Here is a 27194-nt window from a genome sequence, read left to right as displayed (position 1 = left end):
CTCTTAGAGAAATGGAGATAAAAACAAAAATAAACAAATGGGACCTAATGAAACTTAAAAGCTTTTACACAGCAAAGGAAACCATAAACAAGACAAAAAGACAACTCTCAGAACGGGAGAAAATTTTTGCAAGTGAAGCAACAGACAAAGAGTTAATCTTCAAATATACAAGCAGCTCATGCAGCTCAATATTAAAAAAAACCAATCCAATCAAAAAATGGGCAGAAGTCCTAAATAGACATTTCTCCAAAGAAGACATACAGATAGCCAACAAATACATGAAAAGATGCTCAACGTCACTAATCATTAGAGAAATGAAAATCAAAACCAAAATGAGGTATCATCTATACCAGTCAGAATGGCCATCATCAAAAAGTCTAGATACAATAAATTCTGGAGAGAGTGTGGAGAACAGGGAACCCTCCTACATTGTTAGTGGGAATGTAAATTGATACAACCACTATGGAGAACAGTATGGTGGTTCCTTAAAATACTAAAAATAGAACTACCATATGACCCAGCAAACCCACTTCTTGGCATATATCCTGAGAAAACTATAATTCAAAAAGAGACACGTACCACAGTGTTCATTTTAGCACTATTTACAGTAGCCAGGACATGAAGCAACCTAATGTCCAGCAACAGATGAATGGATTAAGGAGATGTGACATATATATACAATGGAATATTACTCAGATGTAAAATTGAATGTAATTGAGTTATTTGTAGTGAGGTGGATGGACCTAGAATCTGTCATACAGACTGAAGTAAGTCAGAAAGAGAAAAATAAATACCATATGCTAATGCATATATATGGAAACTGAAAAAGTGGTACTGATGAACCTAATGGCAGGGCAGGAAAAAAGATCCAGATGTAAAGAACGGACTTGAGGACACAGATGGGGAAGGGGAAGCTGGGATGAGGTGAGAGAGTAGCACTGACATATATACACTACCAAATGTAAAATGGATGTCTAGTAGGAAGCTGTTGCATAGCGCAAGATGATCAACTGGATGCTGTGTGATGACTTAAGAGGGGTGGAATAGGGAGGGTGGGAGGGAGGCTCAAGTGGGAGGGAATATGGGGATATATGTATATATATAGCTTGTACTTTGTTGTACAGCAGAAACTAACACAACATTGTAAAGCAATTACACTCCAATAAAGTTGTGAAAAAATAAATAAAATAAAATTCCAGAAAAAAATAGTTGGTTCTCAAATTTCCTTGTGGAAAAGGAAAGATTTTGATCTAATTTATTCCAAAGATTATTTGTGACTCAAACATTTAATGATGGTTGACAATTTATATCCTACTCCAATTATAGAGGGTCATGTGAAAAAACATGTTCAAACATGTTAGTTTTAGACTTGCAATTCTGAAAACGTCTCAAGTACGATCTCCAGAGAAAACACTGTTGTGTTGGCCAACATCATAAAAGCTGATCACAGAGCAATTTTGATTTAGTAATGGGTGACTAAAGTATGAGAATTTTTGCAGTTTAATCAGAGCCATGAAAATAATTCTTGAGCATAGCATTAGATCAGAGATTTCTCAGAGTGCACAAAGTGTTACACGCAAAAGAACAGTGAAAGGAACTAACTGCTAAAAGACTAAGTCACACAGAAAAGAACAGTGAAAGGAACTAACTGCTAAAAGACTAAGTCCCAATTAAGACCAATTGCAATTTTCTAGTTTAAAAATGACTTTTCCCAACATATTTTATTTTATTACCTTTTAAAATGTATTCTCATAATACAAAATCATGATCATTTTTTTGGAGGTAAACTGCTTTGTTTTGAGTGGAATTGAAACATACCTATTTACTTAATATAACACTCCAGTGTAATAAAATATAAAAATTTCCAATTCCTTTAAAGAAAAATGCTTATAAATGAGAAAAAGGGATAAAGAGAAATTGATTTATTTAGAAAAAGTTTGATTACATGCTAAATCTTGAATTTTGAAAGAAAAAGATAAATTCATAAGGCATTATTATTATTTTTAAAAGTCAGTAAACATGACTTTCCACTTCCAAGGCCCAGTGTTGACCAAATAATACATATAATGGCTATGTGATTTTGCCTAGTCAGCCCTGTTAATTATTTCTTTAAAGATATTCATACCTTTATACTTTCATATGCTTTCCTTCCATTCTCACAACCTCAGTCCTAGCTCAAGTTTAGAACAATAAAGTTGCTTTTCAATACTCATATTTCCTCTAGTTTTCCTTATTCCCTCCATGTGAAACATTACCTCCAAATAAGTTTTTCTTTGATCATGTGGTTTACCGGCTCAAAAACATGCAATGGGTCTCTAATAACATATAAGATCCAATATTTTCTAAGTTGAAAATAAATTCTCAGCCTTACTAGATGTTAAAACTGTGATACTTTTTTAAAACAAATATTTTATTTTAGAATAATTTATTTTTTGTTTTAGACACAAAACTTAATTTAATAGAAATTTTGTTTGTAGTTCTTACATTCTCTTTTACAGAAATGTTGTAAAGATAGTACGAGTTTCCCTATATTCTTTATTCAGCTTCCCCTAGTGTTAATATTCTACATAACCCTGGTACATTTGTCAAACTAAGTGATTAATAATAGTATGTTATTAACTAAACTAAATACTTTATTTAGATTTCACTACTTTTCCACTAATGTCTTTTTTCTTTTCCAGGATTTAGTGTAAAATTTTTGGAAATAATACAGACCTAATTGTTTTTTGCTAATTCATGAGGAAACAGAAGATAAGATTATTCATGTGAGTTATCTAGGGTCATAAACTAATTAGTGTCAGAACATTAACGTGAACTTGGGTCTCCTGATATGTTTTATTTGGTCATTCATTTATTTAGTCAGCCAGAAGCAATTTAAAAAATTTTCCAAACTGTGGGTCACTTTGGAAATCTAATGTATTAGAAAAAGCATCCTTCCAGAAAGGATGAGTATGCATTGAAAATATGTCAGGAAACTCATAAACACACCAAACTTAAGTTTTCCTTAAATGCTATACCATCTCCCAATACCTTAACAACATTATATTTAACTATGCTCTAGTTTGGATTTTTAAATCAGAGTTTACTTAAATTGGTTTCATAGCCAAAAAATGTTTAAAAGTTACTTTTCCACTTGGCCCTTTTAGCTTTTAGCTAAAATGTGAATCTAAAAAAATTCAGAAAGTATCCTTTATCCTTTATTAATTGCAAAATAAACATTGATGACCCAGTCACTTGCATTGGTGCCATTTTTATTGGAGAAAGAAAAAGGAGGATGTGCATTGGATTTCCCTCTTGCTTTAGATTATGCTCAATTATCTTAGTAACTAATTTTCAGTTTATAGTGATCTAGATAATGTAAAGAATTTAGTTAAACTTGGTGTTATTTGTAAAGATATTATTTATGGCCAATAAAATAGCTGTTTTTTGTACTTCATAGATATTCCCCTTTTGTATGAAATTAATAGATGTCTGCCATATTAGAACTATTGACATGGACCAGATTCATGTCTTTAAATTCTGCACCCTAATCTAGGTAATTAACATTTTATCATTACTGTCATGGGAAAAGAGAAACACCCTTAATCTAGAGTAAGGAATGTGCCCTAATATAGGACCAGCAATATTTCTACATTTAATCTAGAGCCTTATCATATAGACCAAACCTATGCTAAATAGTCAAACTACAAAAAACTTCAAAATTGCCAGACCCACTTTTTCATTTCATAACAATGAAATAATAACTAACCATTATTACACAGTACTTATTTATATATTTATATATTGATTCTGACAACTATGAGCAATTAAACTTATAAAAGTGAGCTATTAGGTAAATATATATATATGACTTTTACTATAAAAATAACCACAATATTATATTCTGATCCTCAAAGACTTCACTATTATGACCTCATAATGCTGGTAAATATATGGAATGATTGAGGTGGAATATTCTGAAGTCAAAAAAGTAGACCAGATTTATTTTTAAAAATTAGGAAAGCTTATGATTTCCAATCCTCAGAATTATATTTTCTGGGGAAAATGCTATCTGGTACAGCAGAGAGACAAAGGAAGAAAGAGTTAAATAAAAATGTCTAAATAGAATATCTCATTCGATTTTGCTATATGTGACTTATACTGACACTTTTTTTTTTTTTTTGCAGTATGCAGGCCTCTCACTGTTGTGGCCTCTCCCGCTGTGGAGCACAGGCTCCGGACGCGCAGGCTCAGCGGCCATGGCTCATGGGCCCAACCGCTCCGCAGCATGTGGGTTCTTCCTGGACCGGGGCATGAACCCGTGTCCCCTGCATCGGCAGGCGGACTCTCAACCACTGAGCCACCAGGGAAGCCCTATTGACACTTTTAAAAGGATAACATGGATGTTATTCTTTGTAATTAAAAAAATAGAAATATAATTCTTGAGGCACAACTTAATTTATCCTTTTGGAAACACTATTAAGTCATTCGTCTTTATTAATTTTTTTTTTATTTTGTAAAATATAGTGTTTACTATTTTTGGTGCTTCTACAAAGAATAGGAAGATCAATAAAGTCACTTAAAAGACTGACAGGACAGGAAAATACCAGCCCAAATTTTTTTTTTCAGCCCAAATATTTAAAAATTATATGGTCACTAGTGCAGATGCGCATTTTGAGTTTTTAAAAAGAGGAAGTTATAGGTAAACTACTAGACAGAATTTCTTTGGATGTCTTTCCCCATATTAAGTATCTATAGTAAGAAGAGTAAATATTTACAGTATATCTCACTCTTGTATAGTAATAATATTGACAAAGAAATAGAAGCAGAGGGCTTCCCTGGTGGTGCAGTGGTTGAGAGTCCACCTGCCGATGCAGGGGACACGGGTTTGTGCCCCGGTCTGGGAAGAACCCACATGCCATGGAGCAGCTGGGCCTGTGAGCCATGGCCGCTGAGCCTGTGCGTCCGGAGCCTGTGCTCCGCAATGGGAGAGGCCACAACAGTGAGAGGCCTGCTTACCGCAAAAAAAAAGAAATAGAAGCAGATTTTCTACCTAGTGTTTTAACTAAGTTAGTAAATGTTAACTTTTACATGCAAAGAAAAATATACCCAAGTAAGTTAATCTTTCTTCAATTATTCCATGCATATCTCAATATACTAGAAAGATGCATTCCTCTAAATTGTCTATAAAGTAAAATTCTGAATAATATGCCTATATTCACTGTGATTTTTATTATATGCATTAGACACAAAATGTTTTAGCATAATAGACACAAAAGATGGTTTTCTGTTTAACCCGGAAGCCTCTATTTGCCACAGTTGATGTTCAGATCCAGAGTTAGAGACACAGATATGGTTAGAAATATGGAGATGTCAAGCAAATATTTTAGGACAAGCATTCTTCTTTTTTATTACCTTGAGTATGAAAAGAACTCTGGCATAGCAAAAATGTAACCTGGACATATTCATATGTACAGAAATAAGAATGGAACAGAATCTCCCTTGCTCTGATTCCAGCTTGCTCCTTATTGATCCTTTTATCACTCTGTTGAAGAGGAAATCCCCCCATCAAGGCAAGTCATCTTCAGAAATTATTGCTCCTTATCAACAGTTATTGACCCACAGAGATAGTTTGGCCATGGATAAGAACTCAGGTTCTAGGATAAGGCAGTTATGAATTTGAATTCTGACTCCTACATTGTGTGTTTTTAGCTGTGTGTTCTTGGTGATTTATTTAACCTTTCAAAGACTCAATTTCTTTTCATCTGAAACATAAAGATAATAACAGTGCTTAACTCACAGGCTTTCTATGAATATTAAATGGGCTAATGTGAAAAAACAATGTAAGTTTAGTTAATAACATACTATTATTAATCACTTAGTTATGACAAATGTACCAGGGTTATGTAGAATGTTAACACTAGGGGAAACTGAGTAAAGAGTATAAGGGAACTCGTACTATCTTTACAACAGTCAGTGTTTGCCACATGACTAAGACTTAGTCATCAGCAAAATGCCTTTGCTAATAAAAACCTGTAGGAATAAGCTGATTACTAGCTCAGTTCTGAGTCATAGCTCAAAATGCCTTTGGCCACATAACAAAACCCACTGTTTCTTTGGAACTGCCAGATGAGGTCTGTAATGCAACTATCACACATCACTCAACATGGCTAAACAAAATATGAGAATCAAGTGCAGAATAAGATAGTCTATTCCTACATGGAAGAAACAGGTTGAAATAATAACTGAATGTCTACAGTGTTCCAAATATAAGAGCTTTATAAACATCATATTTAATCCTAACAATAATCTTCTGAAATAGATACGAATTTAAATATGTGGACAATGGGCCCAAAAGAAATTGAGTTCCTAAATTTCAGACAATAAGTTTCAGACTCTGGATTTCAACCTAAGCACTCTGATTCTGGTTCACTTGACCACTACCCTATCCTGCTCCATTGTACATCCTCTGATATGATGAGCTATTTATACAGCATTAGTTAGAGGGTAACTTGGTTTGAACTGAAGAAGGAGCCTCTCACAGTGAATGAAAAATAGGCATTCTGAAAAGTCTAGAAGTAGATCAATTGTAAAATGAGAAAAAAAATGCTTAAAGGTTACGGAAAATTTTATATCAAAGTAGTTAAAGAGTTTTTCTACATTTTTAGTTAGTACTTAGCAAGGAAATACAATTGATTCTGCTCAGGCAAATAATTTGACTATTCATGCCATTTCAAAATTTGCTGAAAATGTCCTTAGTATAAGCCGTTATTTCAGTTTCACAGATCAGCAGCATGATGTTAAGAGACCATTATTTATAATGTGCATTATTTTAAAATTTGGATGAGTGGGAACAATGATGATTGTAAACATAACATTTATTCAGAGAAAAATGAAAATATAAAACATGAAAAATTCAAAATTCAATAAAAATTTCTTTTTGTCCTGAGATGAAACTAGTAATAAAGTGCCCTGGGTGAAGAGGAAATGGTCATTGGGCATTACTGCATGCAACAAGATTACTCACAATAAGTCTAAAAACATGAATACTATTATATAAAAGTTATGGACTTGGTTTAGAAATCTTTATTCATTATGCCTAAATTAATATTGAGGTAAACAACATCTGATCATTCCAATTCTAGTAACGTTTCGGAAACTCAATTATTTATACCATATGAAATGTAAAGTAGCTTAATTTATGTAATGTCATGTTCATAGGAACATACTTTGTAATAATTAAAAATTAGAAAACAAAACCTGTGTTCATCAATAGAAGAATAGATGAGTGAACATTAAAATATAGTAGAGTCATATGCTGAAATGTTGAATAGTAATTAAAATGATGGGCTAGAGCTATCTATGTCTCAACAAGGATAGATCTTAAAACATAAAATTTTTAAAAAGTTAGAGAAATGTTTATACAGTGAAATATCACTTATACAAATTAAAATAAATGAAATTCTATTGTTTCTGGATACACATAAGAAAGTTAATGTATAAAACACTAGACTTTGAAACACAACAAATTCATTAGGGTATTTGTCACAATGAAAGGAAGGAAAAATTCCAAAGGAAAAGTCTTATTTATTTTTATTAAACAAGATCTGAAGCACATATAAAGTCTAAAACAAGTGGTGGGGTCATGGGTATTATATTATTCCTTTTAAACTTTAGTACTTCAAAATATTTATAAAAGTGTTTTTTTTTCAATCAACTATTTAAATATTTCAGGCAAAATGTATTTGGAATGAATTATTCAGAAAATTATTTCAATTTCTCATTATATCCAAATACTCCACTCTCTTACAGTTTATGATAATTATATAGTCTTGTTAAAAATAAATTGAATATAAACTCCTCTGAAGGAGGCAGGGGAATCAAGATGGCAGAGGTGTAGGATGTGGAATTCACATTCTCCCACAAAAACATTGAAAATACAGAGAACAGCTACTGAACGCTGACAGAAGACTTCAGGCATCCAAAAAGACAAGAAAACCTCCATGTAAATGGGTAGGACAAAAGGAAAAAAGAAAAAGAAAGAATGGGGACAGGGTCTGTGCCCCAGGGAGGGAGCTGTGAAGGAGGAAAGGTTCCTGCACCCTGGAAAATCTCTCTACTGGTGGGGATATCAGCCTGGATGGAAGGGGAGTTTCGGAGCCTAAGAAGAGAGAGAAGCAACAAGTTTGTGGAAGGCAAAATGGAGGGCCCTGCACTCCCCAACCTGAGACACTCCTCTGTCAGTGCAGGTGGGGGCTAGGTGTTGAAGCTCAGGATCCAGAGGTCAGATCCAGGGAGAGGACCAGGGTGAGATGTGCAGAAACAGCTTGAAGAGGCCAGGCTGTGGCAACTGAGGGTTTACTCTGAAGAAGGTTGGGCTTGCCAGAGAGGCAAGTTGCCATTATTAGGAGTCACATGAAGAGAGGGGTAGGACCACCATAAAAGTTTCTTTCCCTGTGAGCACTTCCAGGCAATAGGACACCACCTACAGGAGCTCCAGGGGCAGGTGTGAGTCACTGCCACCATCTTGGGCCCCAGAGGCAGGCACTAGCCACCTCTACCAGACCTGTGAGCTGATGCCAGGCCCTGCCCCTGTTGTCCCAGGAGAGTGCATATAGGTTCTGCCACTGGAAAATCTACCTGCAGTCACCAGGACCTGTCCCAGCTGTCCCAGAAGGGTATGGATAGCTCCCACCACTAAGAAATCAATGAGCAAGAGCCAGGACCTGCACCTGCTGTCCCAGGAGTAAGTGGATAACATCTGCCCCTAGGAAATTCATGAGCAGGTGCCAGGACCTGCCCCCACTGTCCAAAGAAGGCAAGGGCTGCTGTAGCTGCACATTCCATATCAAGGGGATAACAGTCAGCACATGCTGAGGAAAGAGGCAGCAAACAACCAAACTAAAAGGAGCAGCCCCTCGATTCTGGAAAAGAGGGTGGAGTAGAAGGACCTAAGGTCATCTCCTCTCATGAAAACACCAAAATCAAAACTAACTGCTGAATGAATAACCATCAATGAAAATAACTGGAACCAACCAAAAAAGATATTTTACATTCAAAGACAAAGAAGAAGCCACAACGAGATGGCAGGAGGAGCACTTTCACAACATAATCAAATCCCATACCCACTGGGTGGGAGACCCATGAACTGGAAAAAAATCATATCACAGAGTTTCTCCCACAAAAATGAGAGTTCTGAGCCCCACATCAGGTTCCCCAGCATGAGGGTGTGGCAGTAGAAGGAGGAATACCCAAAGCATTTGGCTTTGAAGACCAGTGGGGGTGGAGTACAGGAGGGCCACAGGACTGGGGGAAACAGAGACTCCATTATTGGAGGGTGAATACAAGTTTTCACATACCCTGGGATCCAGCACAAAACAGTAACTTCATAGGATCCAGGGCTGAATCTACCTATGAGTCTTGGAGGGTCTCCTGGAGAGATGGGGGGTGGCTGTGTGTCACTTGGGGGGCAAGGACACTGGGGACAGAAACCCCAGAGAATAGTGATCATCATGAGCTCCCCAGGAGGTTGCCACTCTGGCATCAAGACTCAGCCCTACCCAGCAACCTACAGACTCCAGTGCTGGAATGTCCCTACAGACTGCAGTGCTGGAATGTCCCAGGCCAAACAACCAGCAGGATAGGAACACAGACCCACCCATCAGCAGACAGGATGCCTGAAGCCATACTGAGCTCATAGCCACCTGTAAACCTGCTTCCTTGACACGGCCCTGCCCACCAGAGGGACAAGACCCAGATCCACCAACCTGAGGGCAGGCACCAGTCCCTCTCAACAGGAAGCCTGCACAAGCCTCAGAATCAACCTCACCTACCAGAGGGCAGACACAAGAAGCAGGAGAAACTATGACCCTCCAGCTAGCAGAAAGGAGACCACAAACACAGAAAGTTAGAGAAAATGAAATGGCAGAGAAATATGTTTCAGATGAAAGAACAAGAGAAAAACCACAAGAACAACTAAGTGAAGTGGAAATAGGCATCTATCAGAAAAGAATTTGGACTAACGATAGTAAAAATGCTGCAAGATCTTTGAAAACGAATGGAGGCACGGACCGAGAAGTTACAAGAGATGTTTAACAAAGAGGTAGGAGATTTAAAGAACAAACAAACAGATGAACAACTCAATAACTGGAATGAAAAATACACTAGAAGGAATCAATAGCAGAATAACTGAGGCAGAATGAATAAGTGAGCTGAGAGACAGAATGGAGGAAATCACTGCCATGGAACAGAGTAAAGAAAAAAGAATGAAAAGAAATGAGGACAGTCTCAGAGACCTCTGGGACAACATTAAACACACCAACATTCATATTATAAGGGCCTCAGAAGAAGAAAAGAGAGAGAAAGAACTGGAGAAAATATTTGAAGAGATTATAACCAGAAATTTCCCTGACATGGGAAAGGGAAAACTCTCTCAAGACCAGGAAGTGCAGAGAGTACCATACAAGATAAATCCAAGGAGGAACATGCAGAGACATATTAATCAAACTGACAAAAATTAAAGACAGAGAAAAAATAGTAAAAGCAACAAGGAAAAGCAACAAATAACATACAAGGGAAGCCCCATAAGGTTATCTGCTGATTTTTCAGCAGAAACTCAGCAGGCCAGAAGAGAGTGGCATGATATATTTAAGGTGATAAAAGAGAAAAACCTACAATCAATAATACTCTCCCCAGCAAGGCTCTTGTTCAGATTCAAAGGAGAAATCAAAACTTTTACAGACGCAAAAGCTAAGAGAATTCAGCACACACACCACCACCACCACCACCCCCAAGCCAGCATTACAACAAATCCTAAAGAAACTTCTCTAGGCAGAAAAGAAAAGGGTACATATAGAGTTAAGAAAATTACAAATGGGGAAACTTACCAGTAGAGACAAACATAATGTAAAGGTAGGAATTCATCCCCATACAAATATGATATCAAATCCAGCAACTATGAGAAGAGGAGAGTACAAATGCAGGATATTGGAAATGCAATGGAAACTAAGAGACCAGCAACCTAAAACAATCTGGTATATATACAGACTGCTATATCAAAACCTCATGGGAACCACCAACTAAAAATCTACAATAGATACACACACACAAAAAAGAAAAAGCAATTCAAACACATCATGAATGATAGACATCAAATCACAAGAGAAGAGAACAAAAGATGAAGTGAAGAAAAAAGACCTTCAAAAAAGAATCCAAAACAATTAACAAAATGGCAATAAGAACATTCATACTGATAATTATCTTAAATGTAAATGGATTAAGTACTCTTATCAAAAGACATAGACTGGCGGAATGGATAAAAAACAAGACCTGTATATATGCTGTCTACAAGAGACTCACTTCAGATCTTAGGGACACATACAGACTGAAATTGAGGGGATGGAGAAAGGTAGTCTATGCAAATGGAAATCAAAAGAAAGCTGGAGTAGCAATACTCATATCAGAAAAAACAGACTGAAATAAAGAATGTTACAATAGACAAAGAAGGACACTACATAAAGATCAAGGGATCAAACTAAGAAGAAGGTATAGCAATTGTAAATACATATGCACCCAACATAGGAGCACTTCAATATATAAGGCAAACATTAACAGCCATAAAGGAGGAATGGACAGTAATACGGCTGTAGTGGGGGACATTAATACCACAGTCTTATCAACGGACAGGTCATCCAGACAGAAAATGAATAAGGAAACACAAGATTTAAATGAGACATTAGACCAGATGGACTTAATTGATATTTACAGAACATTCAATCTGAAAGTAGCTGAATACACTTTCTTCTCAAGTGCATATGGAACATTCTCTAGGATAGATCATGTCTTGAGCCACAAATCAAGCCTTGGAAAGTTTAAGAAAGAAACTTTCAAAAACTGAAATCATACCAAGCATCTTTTCTGACCATAACGTTATGGGATTAGAAATCAATTGCAGAGAAAAAAACACAAGAAAACACAAACACATGGAGGCTAAATAATACGCTACTAAATCACCAATGGATCACTAAAGAAGAAGAAATTAAAAAATACCTAGAGACAAATGAAAATGAAAACATGATGATCCAAAACATAAGAGATGCAGCAAAAGCAGTTCTAAGAGGGAAGTTTATAGCAATAAAATCTTACCTCAAGAAACAAAAGAATTCTCAAATAAACAACCTAACCTAACATCTAAAGCAACTGTAGAAAGAATACAATCAAAACCCAAAGTTAGTAGAAGGAAAGAAGTCATAAAAATCAGAGCAGAAATAAATGAATAGAGATGAAGAAAACAATAGCAAAGATCAATGAAACTAAAAGCTGGTTCTTTGAGAAGATAAACAAAATTGATAAACTTTTAGCCAGACTCATCAAGAAAAAGAGGGACAGGACTCAAATCAATAAAATTAGAAATTCAAAAGAAGAAGTTACAACTGACACCACAGAAATACAAAGGATCATAAGAGATTACTAAAAGTAACTATATGCTAATAAAATGGACAACCTAGAAGAAATGGACAAATTTTTAGAAAATACAACCTTCCAAGACTGAACCAGGAAGAAATGAACAGAAAATGAACAGACAAATCACAAGTACTAAAATTGAAACTATGATTAAAAATCTTCCAACAAACAAAAGTCCATGACCAGATGGCTTCACAGGTGAATTCTATCAAACATTTAGAGAACAGTTAACATCTATCCATCTGAAACTCTTCCAAAAAACTGCAGAGGGAAGAGCACTCCCAAACTCATTCTAGTAGGTCACCATAACCCTGATAAACAAAACCAGACAAAGACACACACACACGCACACACACACACACACACACATACACAAAATAACAGGTCAATATCACTGATGAACATAGGTGCAAAAATTCTCAACAAAAATACTAGCAAGCTGAATCCAATAATACATTAAAAGGATCATATACAATGATCAAGTGGGATTTATTCCAGTGATGCAAGGATTCTTCAGAATGCACAAATCAGTCAGTGTGATACATCACATTAACAAACTGAAGAATAAAAACCATATGATCATCTCAAAGGATGCAGAAAAAGCTTTTGACAAAATTCAACACTGACTTATGATAAAAGTTCCCCAGAAAGTGGGAATAGAGGGAACTTACCTCAATGAATAAAGCCCATGTAAGACAAACCCACAGCCAACATCATTCTCATCACTGAAAAGTTGAAAACATTTCCTCTTAGATTAGGAACAAGGCAAGGATGCCCAGTGTCACCACTTTTATTCAACATATTTTGGAAGTCCTAGCCACAGCAATCAGAGAAGAAAAAGAAATAAAAGAAAACCAAATTGGAAAAGAAGATGTAAAAGTGTCACTGTTTGCAGGTGACATGATATTATATATAGAAAATACTAAAGATTTTATCAGAAAACTACTAGAGCTAATCAATGTATTTGGTAAAGTTGCAGAATACAAAATTAATACACAGAAATCACTTGCATTCCTATACACTAACAACAAAAGATCAGAAAGAGAAATTAAAGAAACAGTCCCATTTATCATTCCATAAAAAGAATAAAATACCTAGGAATAAAGCCATCTAAGGAGACAAAAGACTTCTACTCTGAAAAGTATAAGATGCTGATGAAAGAAATCAGAGATGACACAAACAGATGTTCTTCGATTGGAAGAATCAATATTGTCAAAAGGACTTAGTACTCAAGGCAATCTACAGATTCAATGCAATTCCTATCAAATTACGAATGGCGTTTTTCATAGAAGGAGAGCAAAAAATATTTAAAATTTGTATTGAAACACAAAAGACCCTGAATAGCCAAATCAATCTTGAGAAAGAAAAGCAGAGCTGTAGGAATCAGACCCCCTGACTTCATACTATACTACAAAACAACAGTAATCAAAACAATAACGTACTGAGGCTTCCCTGGTGGCGCAGTGGTTGAGAGTCCGCCTGCTGATGCAGGGGACACGGGTTCATCTTCTGGTCCAGGAAGATCCCACATGCCGCGGAGCGGCTGGGCCCTTGAGCCATGGCCGCTGAGCCTGCACATCCGGAGCCTGTGCTCTGCAACAGGAGAGGCCACAACAGGGAGAGGCCCACGTACCGCAAAAAATAAAAATATAACGTACTGGCACAAAAACAGAAATATCAATGAATGGGATAGGATAGAAAACCTAGAAATAAACTCACACACCTATTGTCAATTAATCTACAACAAGGAGGCTAGAATATACAGTGGAGAAAAAGACAGTCTGTTCAATAAGTGACACTGGGAAAACTGGAAAGCTACATATAAAAGAATGAAATTAGGAGGACTTGGGGAAGATGGCGGAAGAGTAAGACGCAGAGATCACCTTCCTCCAAACAGATACATCAGAAATACATCTACACGTGGAACTGCTTCTATAAAACACACATGGAATGCTGGCAGAAGACCTCAGAACTCCCAAAAGGCAAGAAACTCCTCACATACCTGGGTAGGGCAAAAGAAAAAAGAAAAAACAGAGACAAAAGAATAGGGATGGAATCTGCACCAGTGGGAGGGAGCTGTGAAGGAGGAAAGGTTTCCACACACTAGGAAGCCCCTTAGCAGGTGGAGGCAGTGGGTGGCATAGGGGGGAATCTTCGGAGCCATGGAGGAGAGCACAGCAACAGGGGCGTGGAGGGCAAAGCAGAGAGATTCCCACACAGAGGATCGGTGTGGACCAGCACTCACCAGAATGAGAGGCTTGTCTGCTCACATGCCGGGGCGGGTGGGGGCTGGGAGCTGAGGCTCAGGCTTCGGTCAGATCTCAGATCTCAGGGAGAGGACTGGGGCTGGTGGCGTGAATACAGCCTGAAGGGGTTAGTGCACCATGGGTGGCTGGGAGGGAGTCCGGGAAAAAGTCTGGAGCTGCTGAAGAGGCAAGAGACTTTTTCTTCCCTCTTTGTTTCCTGGTGCATGAGGAGAGGGGATTAAGAGGGCTGCTTAAAGGAGCTCCAGAGATGGGCGTGAGCCGCGACTAACAATGCGGACCCCAGAGACGGGCATGAGACGCTAAGGCTGCTGCTGCCGCCACCAAGAACCCTGTGTGCGAGCACAGGTAACTATCCACATCTCCCCTCCCTGGAGCCTGTGCAGCCCACCACTGTCAGGGCCCCGTGATCCAGGGACAACTTCCCCGAGAGAATGCATGGTTCACCTCAGGCTGGTGCAACGTCATGCCGGCCTCTGCCGTTGCAGGCTCGACCTGTATCCGTACCCCTCCCTTCCCTCGGCCTGTGTGAGCCAGAGCCCCTGAATCAGCTGCTCCTTTAACCCTGTCCTGTCTGAGCGAAGAACAGATGCCCTCAGGTGACTGACACGCAGAGGCAGGGACAAATCCAAAGCGGAACCTTGGGAGCTGTGCAAGCAAAGAAGAGAAAGGGAAATTTCTGCCAGCAGCCTCAGGAGCAGTGGATTAAATCTCCACAATCAACTTGATGTACCCTGCATCTGTGGAATACCTGAATAGACAATGAATCATCCCAAACTGAGGAGGTGGACTTTGAGAGCAAGATGTATTATATTTTCCCCTTTTCCTCTTTTTCTGAGTGTGTACGTGTATGCTTCTGTGTGAGATTTTGTCTGTAAAGCTTTGCTTTCACCATTTGTCCTAGGTTTCTGTCCATCCCTTTTTTCTCTTTTAATTAAAAAATTTTATTTTCTTAATAATAATTTTTTATTTTAATAACTTTTATTTTATCTTACTTTATTTTATTTTATCTTCTTTCTGTCTTTCTTTCTTTCCTTCTACTATTTCTCCCTTTTATTCTGAGCTGTGTGGTTGAAAGGCTCCTGGTGCTCCAGCCAGGAGTCAGTGCTGTGCCTATGAGGTGGGAGAGCCAACTTCAGGACACTGGTCCACAAGAGACCTTCCAACACCACATAATGTCAAATGGCAAAAATGTTGCAGAGATCTCCATCTCAACAGCAAGACCCAGCTTCACTCAACAAACAGCAAGGTACAGTGCTGGACACCCTCTGCCAAACAACTAGCAAGACAGGAACACAACACCACCTATTAGTAGACAGGCTACCTAAAATCATAATAAGGCCACAGACACCCTAAACCACACCACCAGACGTGGACCTGCCCACCAGAAAGACAAGATGCAGCCTCATCCACCAGAACACAGGCACCAGTCCCCTCCAGCAGGAAGCCTACAAAACCCACTGAGCCAACTTTAGCCACTGGGGACAGACACAAAAAACAACAGGAACTAGAAACCTGCAGCCTGCAAAGAGGAAACTCCAAACACAGTAAGATAAGCAAATTGAGAAGACAGAAAAACACACAGCAGATGAAGGAGCAAGGTAAAAACCCATCAGAGCTGAGAAACAAAGAGGAAATAGGCAGTCTACCTATAAAAGAATTCAGAATAATGATAGTAAAGATGATCCAAAATCTTGGAAATAAAATAGACAGAATGTAAGAATCATTTAACAAGGACCTAGAAGAACTAAAGAGGAAACAAGCAACAATGAACAACACAATAAATGAAATTAAAAATACTCTAGATGGGATCAATAGCAGAATAACTGAGGCAGAAGAACGGATAAGTGACCTGGAAGATAAAATAGTGCAAATAACTACTGCAGAGCAGAATAAAGAAAAAAGAATGAAAAGAACTGAGGACAGCCTCAGAGACCTCTCAGACAACATTAAACGCACCAACATTCGAATTATAGGGGTCCCAGAAGAAGAAGAGAAAAAGAAAGGGACTGAGAAAATATTTGAAGAGATTATAGTTGAAAACTTCCCTAATATGGGAAAGGAAATAGTTAATCAAGTCCAGGAAGCACAGAGAGGCCCATAAAGTATAAATCCAAAGAGAAACACTCTAAGACATATATTAATCAAACTATCAAAAATTAAATACAAAGAAAACATATTAAAAGCAGCAAGGGAAAAACAACAAATAACACACAAGGGAATCCCCATAAGGATAACACCTGATCTTTCAGCAGAAACTCTGCAAGCCAGAAGGGAGTGGAGGACATATTTAAAATGATGAAGGAGAAAAACTTACAACCAAGATTAGTCTACCCAGAAAGAATCTCATTCCGGTTTGATGGAGAAATTAAAAACTCTACAGACAAACAAGAGCTGAGAGAGTTCCGCACCATGAAACCAGCTTTACAACAAATGCTAAAGGAACTTCTCTAGGCAAGAAACACAAGAGAAGGAAAAGACCCACAATAACAAACAATTAAGAAAATGGGAATAGGAACATACATATCAATAATTACCTTAAAAGTAAATGGATTAAATGCTCCCACCAAAACAAACAGACTGGCTGAATGGATACAAAAACAAGACCCATATATGTGCTGTCTACAAGAGACCCACTTCAGACCTAGGGACACATACAGGCTGAAAGTAAGGGGATGGAAAAAGATATTCCATGCAAATGGAAATCAAAAGAAAGCTGGAGTAGCAATTCTCCTTTCAGACAAAATAGACTTCAAAATAAAGACTATTACAAGAGGCAAAGAAGGACACTGCATAATGATCAACGGATTGATCCAAGAAGATATAACAATTGTAAATATTTATGCACCCAACATAAGAACACCTCAATACATAAGGCAAATTCTAACAGCCGTAAAATGGGAAATCCACAGTAACACAATAATAGTAGGGGATATTAACACCCCACTTTCAAAAATGAACAGATTATCCAAAATGAAAATAGATAAGGAAATACAAGCTTTAAATGATACATTAAACAAGATGGACTTAATTGATATTTATAGGACATTCCATCCAAAAACAACAGAATACACATTTTTCTCAGGTGCTCATGGAACGTCCTCCAGGATAGATCATATCTTGGGTCAAAAATCAAGACTTGGTAAATTTAAGAAAATTGAAATCGTATCAAGTATCTTTTCCGACCACAACACTATGAGACTAGATATCAATTACAGGAAAAGATCTGTAAAAATACAAACACATGGAGCATAAACAATACACTACTTAATAACGAAGTGGTCACTGAAGAAATCAAAGAAGAAATAAAAAAATACCTAGAAACAAATGACAGTGGAGACACGATGACCAAAAACCTATGGGGTGCAGCAAAAGCAGTTCTAAGAGGGACGTTTATAGCAATATGATCCTACCTTAAGAAACAGGAAGCATCTCAAATAAACAACCTAATCTTGCACCTAAAGCAATTAGAGAAAGAAGAACAAAAATCTTCAGGGCTTCCCTGGTGGTGCAGTGGTTGAGAGTCTGCCTGCCGATGCAGGGGACATGGGTTTATCCCCAGTCTGGGAAGATCCCGGATGCCATGGAGCAGCTAGGGCCGTGAGCCATGGCCGCTGTGCCTACGTGTCCGGAGCCTGTGCTCCGCAATGGGGGAGGCCACAACAGTGAGAGGCCTGTGTATTGCAAAAAAACATAAAAAATCAACAACAACAAAAAAAAACAAAAAAAAAACCCCCAAAGTTAGCAGAAGGAAAGAAATCATAAAGATCAAATTAGAAATAAATGAAAAAGAAATGAAGGAAATGATAGCAAAGATCAATACAACTAAAAGCTGGTTCTTTGAGAAGATAAAAAAAATTGATAAACCATTAACCAAACTCATCAAGAAAAAAAGGAAGAAGACTCAAATCAATAGAATTAGAAATGAAAAAGGAGAAGGAAAAACTGACACTGCAGAAATACAAAGGATCAGGAGAGATTACTATGAGCAACTCTATGCCAATAAAATGGACAACCTGGAAGAAAGGGACAAATTCTTAGAAAAGCACAACTAGCGAAGACCGAATCAGGAAGAAATAAAAAATATGAACAGACCAATCACAAGCACTGAAATTGAAACTGTGATTAAAAATCTTCCAACAAACAAAAGCCCAGGACCAGATGGCATCACAGGTGAATTCTATCAAGCATTTAGAGAAGAGATGACACATATCCTTCTCAAACTCTTCCAAAATATAGCAGAGGGAACAACACTCCCAAACTCATTCTACAAAGCCATCATCACTCTGATACCAAAACCAGACAAAGATGTCACAAAGAAAGAAAACTACAGGCCAATAGCACTGATGAACATAGATGCAAAAATCCTCAACAAAACACTAGCAAACAGAATCCAAGAGCACATTAAAAGGATCATACACCATGATCAAGTGGGGTTTATCCCAGAAATGCAAGGATTCTTCAATATATGCAAATCATTCAACGTGATGCACCATATTAACAAATTGAAGGAGAAAAACCATGTCGTCATCTCAATAGATGCAGAGAAAGCTTTTGACAAAATTCAACACCCATTTATGATAAAAACCCTGCAGAAAGTAGACATAGAGGGAACTTTCCTCAACATAATAAAGGCCATATATGACAAACACACAGCCAACATCGTCTTCAATGGTGAAAAACTGAAACCACTTCCACTAAGATCAGGAAAAAGACAAGGTTGCCCACTCTCACCACTCTTATTCAACATAGTTTTGGAAGTTTTAGCCACAGCAATCAGAGAAGAAAAAGAAATAAAAGGAATCCAAATTGGAAAAGAAGAAGTAAAGCTGTCATATTTGCAGATGACATGATACTATACATAGAGAATCCTAAAGATGCCACCAGAAAACTACTAGAGCTAATCAATGAATTTGGTAAAGTAGCAGGATACAAAATTAATGCACAGAAATCTCTGGCATTCTTATACACTAATGATGAAAAAGCTGAACGTAATATTAATAAAACACTCCCATTTACCATTGCAACAGAAAAAATAAAATATCTAGGAATAAAACTACCTAAGGAGACAAAAGACCTGTATACAGAAAATTATAAGACATTGATGAAAGAAATTAAAGATGATACAAATAGATGGAGAGATATACATGTTCTTGGATTGGAAGAATCAACATTGTGAAAATGACTCTACTACCCAAAACAATCTACAGATTCAATGCAATCCCTATCAAACTACCACTGGCATTTGTCACAGAACTAGAACAAAAAATTTCACAATTTGTATGGAAAGACAAAAGACCCCGAGTAGCCAAAGGAATCTTGACAATGAAAAATGGAGATGGAGGAATCAGGCTCCCTGACTTCAGACTATATTACAAAGCTACAGTAATCAAGACAGTATGGTACTGGCACAAAAACCAAAAGATAGATCAATGGAACAGGGTAGAAAGCCCAGAGATAAACCCACGCACATATGGTCACCTTATCTTTGCTAAACGAGGCAAGAATATACAGTGGAGAAAAGACAGCCTCTTCAATAAATGGTGCAGGGAAAACTGGACAGGTACATGTAAAATATGAAATTAGAATACTCCCTAACACCATACACAAAAATAAACTCCAAATGGATTAAAGACCTAAATGTAAGGCCAGACACTATCAAACTCTTAGAGAAAAACAGAGGCAGAATGCTCTATGACATAAATCACAGCAAGATGCTTTTTGACCCACCTCCTAGAGAAATGGAAATAAAAACAAAAATAAACAAATGGGACCTAATGAAACTTAAAAGCCCTTGCACAGCAAAGGAAACCATAAACAAGACCAAAAGACAACCCTCAGAATGGGAGAAAATATTTGCAAATGAAGCAACTGACAAAGGATTAATCTCCAAAATTTACAAGCAGCTCATGCAGCTCAATAACAGAAAAACAAACAACCCAATCCAAAAATGGGCAGAAGACTTAAATAGACATTTCTCCAAAGAAGATATACAGATTGCCAACAAACACATGAAAGAATGCTCAACATCATTAATCATTAGAGAAATGCAAATCAAAACTACAATGAGATATCATCTCACACCAGTCAGAATGGCCATCATCAGAAAATCTAGAAATAATAAATGCTGGAGAGAGTGTGGAGAAAAGGGAACCCTGTTTCACTGTTGGTGGGAATGTAAATTGGTGCAGCCACTATGGAGAACAATATGGAGGTTCCTTAAAAACTGCAAACATAACTACCATACGACTCAGCAATCCCACTACTGGGCATACACCCTGGAAAACCATAATTCAGAAAGAGTCATGTACCAAAATGTTCATTGCAGCTCTATTTACAATAACCAGGACATGGAAGCAACCTAAGTGTCCATCAAGAGATGAATGGATAAAGAAGTTTTGGCACATATACACAATGGAATATTACTCAGCCATAAAAAGAAACGAAATTGAGTTATTTGTAGTGAGCTGGATGGATCTATAGTCTGTCATATGGAATAAAGTAAGTTGGAAAGAGAAAAAGAAATACCGTATGCTAGCACATATATAGGGAATCTAGGGGATAAAAAAGGTCATGAAGAACCTAGGGGTAAGGTGGGAATAAAGCTACAGACCTACTAGAGAATGGACTTGAGGATATGGGGAGGGGGATGGGTAAGCTGTGACGAAGTGAGAGAGTGGCATGGACATATATACACTACCAAACGTAAAATAGATAGCTAGTGGGAAGCAGCCACATGGCACATGGAGATCAGCTCGGTGCTTTGTGACCACCTATAGGTGTTGGATAGGGAGTGTGGGAGGGAGAGAGACACAAGAGGGAAGAGATATGGGAATATATGTATATGTATAACTGATTCACTTTGTTATGAAGCAGAAACTAACACACCATTGAAAATCAATTATACTCCAATATAGATGTTAAAAAAAAATGAAATTAGAAAACTCCATAACATCATATACAAAAATGAACTCAAAATGGATTAAAGACTTTTAAATGTTATGCTAAATACTATAAAACTCTTAGAGAAGAACATAGGCACAACACTATTTAGCATGAATCACAGCAAGATCTTTTTTGACCCATCTCCTAGAGTAAGGGAAATAAAAACAAAAATAAACAAATGAGATCTAATGAAACATAAAAGCTTCTGCACAGTAAAGGAAACCAGCAACAACAGAAAAAGACAACCCACAGAGGGAGAAAATATTTGCAAATGATATGACTGACAAGGGATTAGTCTCCAAAATATATAAACAGCTCATGCAGCTCTAGGTCAAAAAAAACAAGCAACCCAATTAAAAAATGGGCAGAAGATCTAAACAGATAGCTGTCCAAAGAAGACATACAGATGGTCAAGGAGCATATGAAAAGATGCTCAACATCACTTATTATCAGAGAAATGCAAATCGAAACTACACTGAGGTATCATCTCCCAGCAGTCGAATGGCCATCATCAAAAAGTTTACAAACAATAAATGCTGGAGTGGGTGTGGAGAAAAGGGAACCCTCCTACACTGTTTGTGGGAATGTAAATTGGTACAACTACTATGGAGAACAGTATGGAGGTTCCTTACAAAACTTAAAATAGAACTACCATATGACCCAGCAATCTCACTCCTGGGCATATATCCAGAGAAAACCATAATCCAAAAGGATACAAGCACCCTAATATTCATTGCAGCACATTTACAATTTCCAAGTCATGGAAGCAAACTAAATTTCCATTGACAGAGGAATGGATAAAGATGACATGGTACATATATACAATGGAATATTATTCAGCCATGAAAAATAATGTATTAATGCCATTTGCAGCAACATGGATGGACCTAGAGATTCTCATACTAGGTGAAGTATGTCACACAGAGAAAGAAAAATATTATATGGTATCACTTGTATGTGGAATCTAATTTAAAAAAAGATACAGCTGCATAGCACAGGGAGATCAGCTTGGTGGTTTGAGACCACCTAGAGGAGTAGGATAGGGAGGGTGGGAGGGAGAGACAAGAGGGAGTGGATATGGTGATATACGTATACATATGTCTGATTCACTTTGTTATTCAGCAGAAACTAATACAACATTGTAAAGCAATTATACTCCAATAAAGATGTTAAAAGAAAAAGATAAAAGTGAACTCATTTACAAAACAGAAACAGACTTATAGATATTGAAAACAAACTTATGGTTAACAAAGGGGAGACGTGGCGCCGGTGGGATAAATCAGGAGCTTGGGATGAATACCTGCACACTGCTATATATAAGATGGATAACCAAATAAGAGCTACTGTATAGCACAGGAAACCCTATTCAATACTCTTTGATAACCTATATTAGAAAAGAATCTAAAAAAGAATGATTATATTTATATGTATAGCTGAATCAGTTTGCTGTACAACTGAAACTAACACAACATTGTAAATCAACTATACTCCAATGAAATTAAAATATTAAAATAAAAATTTTTAGAAACCTGTCTGAAGATTTCAAAATAACCAGACAATATTGAACATTTTTCATCATTTAATTCAGGAAAGAAAATTGGAAATTTCAAGCTCTTATGAGCTGAATACTCAGTTTAACTTCACAAATTCCTATTTGCTCTAAGAAAGTTCAATTTTATCTCCTCTTAGAGAATGTCCATGAAACATCCACCTGGCATTTCACTTTGAGTATCCTGGGAAAGGGAAGTATACTCTACACTTGTGGATTCATAAATCACTTGTGCTATGTGGAATAGAACAATTATACATAGCTGAAGTGTATAGATTGGTGTATATAAAACCAACAGAAACCACTTGGGCACGAACACATCCAGAATCTGAAAACCAAGTCACACTGAGATCATATACCTAAATTTAGTTTTCTAGAAGATTACCAGGAACCAAAGTACATTGTTTTTAATGGTATCCCAGATAAAAATGGATGTCAAAGGTCATTGAGTCCAATCACTCTTCTGAAGCATGGAAGACAAGTTGAAACAGCAAATGGTTTGGATTCCAGGGTCTCAGTAATTAGCTACATTTCCATCAAGGAAACGGGAATAAGATTACCTGATTTCAAGCACTGGATTGCTGCCCTTCTCACCTTCTAATCTATTCTCTCTACAACCTTGGAGATCTTTTTAAAGTACAAATCTGGTCAAGTCACTCGTCTGCTTAAAACTCTTCAATGTCTTTCTTTGCTCTTAGTGTTAAGTTGAAATCCCTTAACATGAATTACAGCTTCAGTTGGTCTGACTTCAGTCTATCTCTTCATCCTCATTTTAGTCCACTCCTCTTGTTGCTCTAATACTCTCATCATGTCCTTTTGACCTCAGCACTAGTCTATTGTAATAAACTGTTTATTTGTATACATCTACCATCTGGTAGTCTCCTCTATGAAGGCAAAGATCATATTTATGTTGTTTATTGCTGTAACATTGGTGACTGTCATAGTGCTTGGAATATAGTAGGTACTCTACAAGTATTTGTTGAAAGAAGGGAAGGAGGGAGGAACACAGAAACAGTTGGAGGAAAAGTGTTATTTTTGAAGATAGACCAAACACAAAAATATTTTTATAAAGTATTATTAGAAATTATAAGATTTGGGACCAGTCAGAGAAAGTATCTTTTATAATCTACCCAGAAGGCAGTTCAATTTGTTCATCTATGTCTCCATTTGTGTTTTGGTGGGGGGGGGGGGGTGGGGGGACAGATCATAACAGAACAAAATATTTCAATGCTCACAGTGTTTTAAATGATTCAATTCTTCAGACTTTATTGATCACTAAGGATAATTACAAACTCCCACCAATGTGAAAAAGATTATTAAAACTCAAAGACAATACCCAAAGGCACAGACTCTGTGTTGCTTGTGGGGTTTCCTTTATTGGTCACATGTAGACAAAGCCAGCTATAGCAATGATATTTAAGCTCAGGGTATAACTCCTCACATGGTTGACCCATTCTTTACACATCATTTTTTTAAAATGGAGTTTCTATAAATCTACACTCACTTATACAAAGAGGAAACATATGTATTAGCTCCATGATGGGAAAAATCATAACCATGGTAGGAGTATGCAGGTGAGGTGGTTGATCTTCAGGAACTTTTCCTTACCCCATGGTCTAGAGAACAAAGTGCAGTGATCTAGAGCATTGATCTTGAGAAGCTTCCTAATTCCATTTAATATGGAAACCATTATCATATCATATGTATTATGCCCAGAATTGTGTTAGAAAAATTGGGAGAAATTTAAAAGAAGCAAAACCCTTATATAAATACCCTAAAAATGACATGTAGTTCTTAAGCAACTTTATCTTGATTTCATATTTGTAATTTCTTCCCCTTTCTCATGTGGTCCTCAGGAATCTGGAAATACTTGTCTTTTATCTAAGAAACCTTAACTTCCCTCTGTATATATGTGGTATCAAAAGCTTCAAAGTGTCACCATTTTGTTTGTTATTATAAATCAACATTTATTATCTATGTATTTAAAGTTTCTGCTTCTGGGGTTTTTTTGTTAGCCTGGGTCAACATGGTAGTCATGCTAATAAAAATATCCATGGTCACCATTTCTACTTTACAGTTTTACAATGTGATTTCTAAGTCATTTAAATCATGGAACTAATGAAATCGCTTGTACACCAAAGCTTAGCATTAGGCCAAAGTCTACCAAGTAGGAGATATTCATACTATTTTCTTAGTATAGAGATATTTATCTTATCAGTACATTTATTCATTAATCTGATAAATATTAATAGAGTGCTTATTATGTGCTAAACATTTTTTGGGTAAGTTTTGGAGATATAACCATGAGCCAAAAAGACTTGGCCTCTGCCCATATGGCACGTAATAGCTAATGCCTGGAGCTTGATATCTACCAGGCACAAAACAACGATGACTTCAGCTGTCAAAATGTGTAGAGTTGTCAAATACAACCTTTAAGATAAATAGAGTTTGAAGTTTTACTCTGTATCTAGTATATATTTAACTTTAAAGAGTCCCTATTTATATTCATTATTTAGAAGAATAAAAAGAGACAATTACCTTTTCTATCTTATTCCTTTGATTTTTATAAACATTGAGAAACATTTTGAAAATGTTAGGATTTCTAGTGTGTTTCAGACCCTTAACATTTGCTCTCCTCTATTTTTTTTTAAATTTTTGGCTGCATTGGGTCTTTGTTGCTGTGCACGGGCTTTCTCTAGTTGTGGCGAGCGGGGGTTACTTTTCATTCAGGTGCACAGGCTTCTCATTGTGGTGGCTTCTCTTGTTGCGCAGCATGCACTCTAGGCGTGCGGGCTTCAGTAGTTGTGGCACGTGGGCTCAGTAGTTGTCGCACATGGGCTTAGTTGCTCCATGGCATGTGGGATCTTCCTGGATCAGGGCTCGAACGCATGTCCCTTGCACTGGCAGGTGGATTCTTAACCACTGTGCCACCAGGAAAAACCCTGCTTTCCTGTATTTTAAACAGGAATACCTAAGGAAGACAGAGACTGTGGGAAATGCAAACCTCCATTTACCTCTCAGTCAAGTCAGGTTTTCCATGTACTTTCTTAGGGTGCAAATTAAATTTTGTGACATAATTGCTATCTTTCAGACTGGATGGATCTACTCATATTATCTTAGATAATAACAAGATCAAGAAAAAAATAAGCGTCTCACAAGTGACAGGCTACTAGTATAACGCAATGCCAAAGACAGGGGGAGAAGGCCAAAGAACACTTACTGGTAAGTGGTTGGGCTGACATTGATGCGTCGAGGGTGACTTCCCGATTCGAATTTGCTTGCCAGAGTGACATTATTTCCAAACAGGCAATATCGTGGCATTCTTACCCCAACAACTCCAGCCAGCACAGAGCCTGAGTGAATGCCTATTCTCATCTAAAAAAGAAAACGAAAAGGATATATTTATGTTTTCATTTGGTATGCAATTATTTTAATAAGAGGTACTGCTGAACCATTAAACTCCTAGCTCCTCAAAGAAAGGGACTGGGGCCTTGGTCATTTTTGTGAGCCAAATATCTGGACTATTATATCAATAGTATCAATGAACAAGGATGGTGTGGAATAAATGAACAAATGGATTAATTATAAGAAAAAAACTACTTTTACTTTTCTATTGTAACACAATAAATCCAGTTGTGTTACAATTTAAATCAGGTTTTATTTGTACCTAGTATGCTCTAATAAATGGAAAATGTATTATTCTCCCTCCAGTTATTCTAACAGAAAACCCTATTTTTTCCTTCATAGCATTAAACACAATTGTAAATTAAATAATTATATTTCTGTTTATCTGTTAATTTAAAATATTTTTTCTCTCTGTTTATTTTAGATCACTTCTATTTCCAAATTTACTAATCTTTTCTTTTGTAATGCCTTATCTTTAGCTAATCACATCCAGAGTATTTTTCTTCTTAGATATAGTGATTTTCCTTTCTCAAAGTTCAATTTGAACTTCTTTTTTTTTAATCTTTCAGGTATCAAATTAACTTTTGAAT

General features: G+C 37.0%; 1 protein-coding gene and 1 pseudogene across 2 annotated transcripts in view; both read right to left on the bottom strand.

The window, feature by feature from the left end:
• LOC132525921 (HIG1 domain family member 1A, mitochondrial-like) overlaps positions 1-24812 on the bottom strand; it is a 34550-nt pseudogene extending 9738 nt beyond the window's left edge.
• GUCY1A2 (guanylate cyclase 1 soluble subunit alpha 2) overlaps positions 1-27194 on the bottom strand; it is a 426619-nt gene that overhangs the window by 31576 nt on the left and 367849 nt on the right. For both annotated transcript variants that reach the window (XM_060157938.1, XM_060157939.1), the window contains one exon: positions 26420-26574. In XM_060157938.1, coding sequence (XP_060013921.1) covers positions 26420-26574 — 155 coding nt within the window. The remainder of the gene's footprint in view (positions 1-26419; positions 26575-27194) is intronic.

Source organism: Lagenorhynchus albirostris, chromosome 9 (assembly GCF_949774975.1).
Source record: "Lagenorhynchus albirostris chromosome 9, mLagAlb1.1, whole genome shotgun sequence".
Lineage (NCBI taxonomy): Eukaryota > Metazoa > Chordata > Mammalia > Artiodactyla > Delphinidae > Lagenorhynchus > Lagenorhynchus albirostris.
Note: the sequence above shows the minus strand (reverse complement) of the source record. Positions and strands in the feature narration are given on the sequence as shown.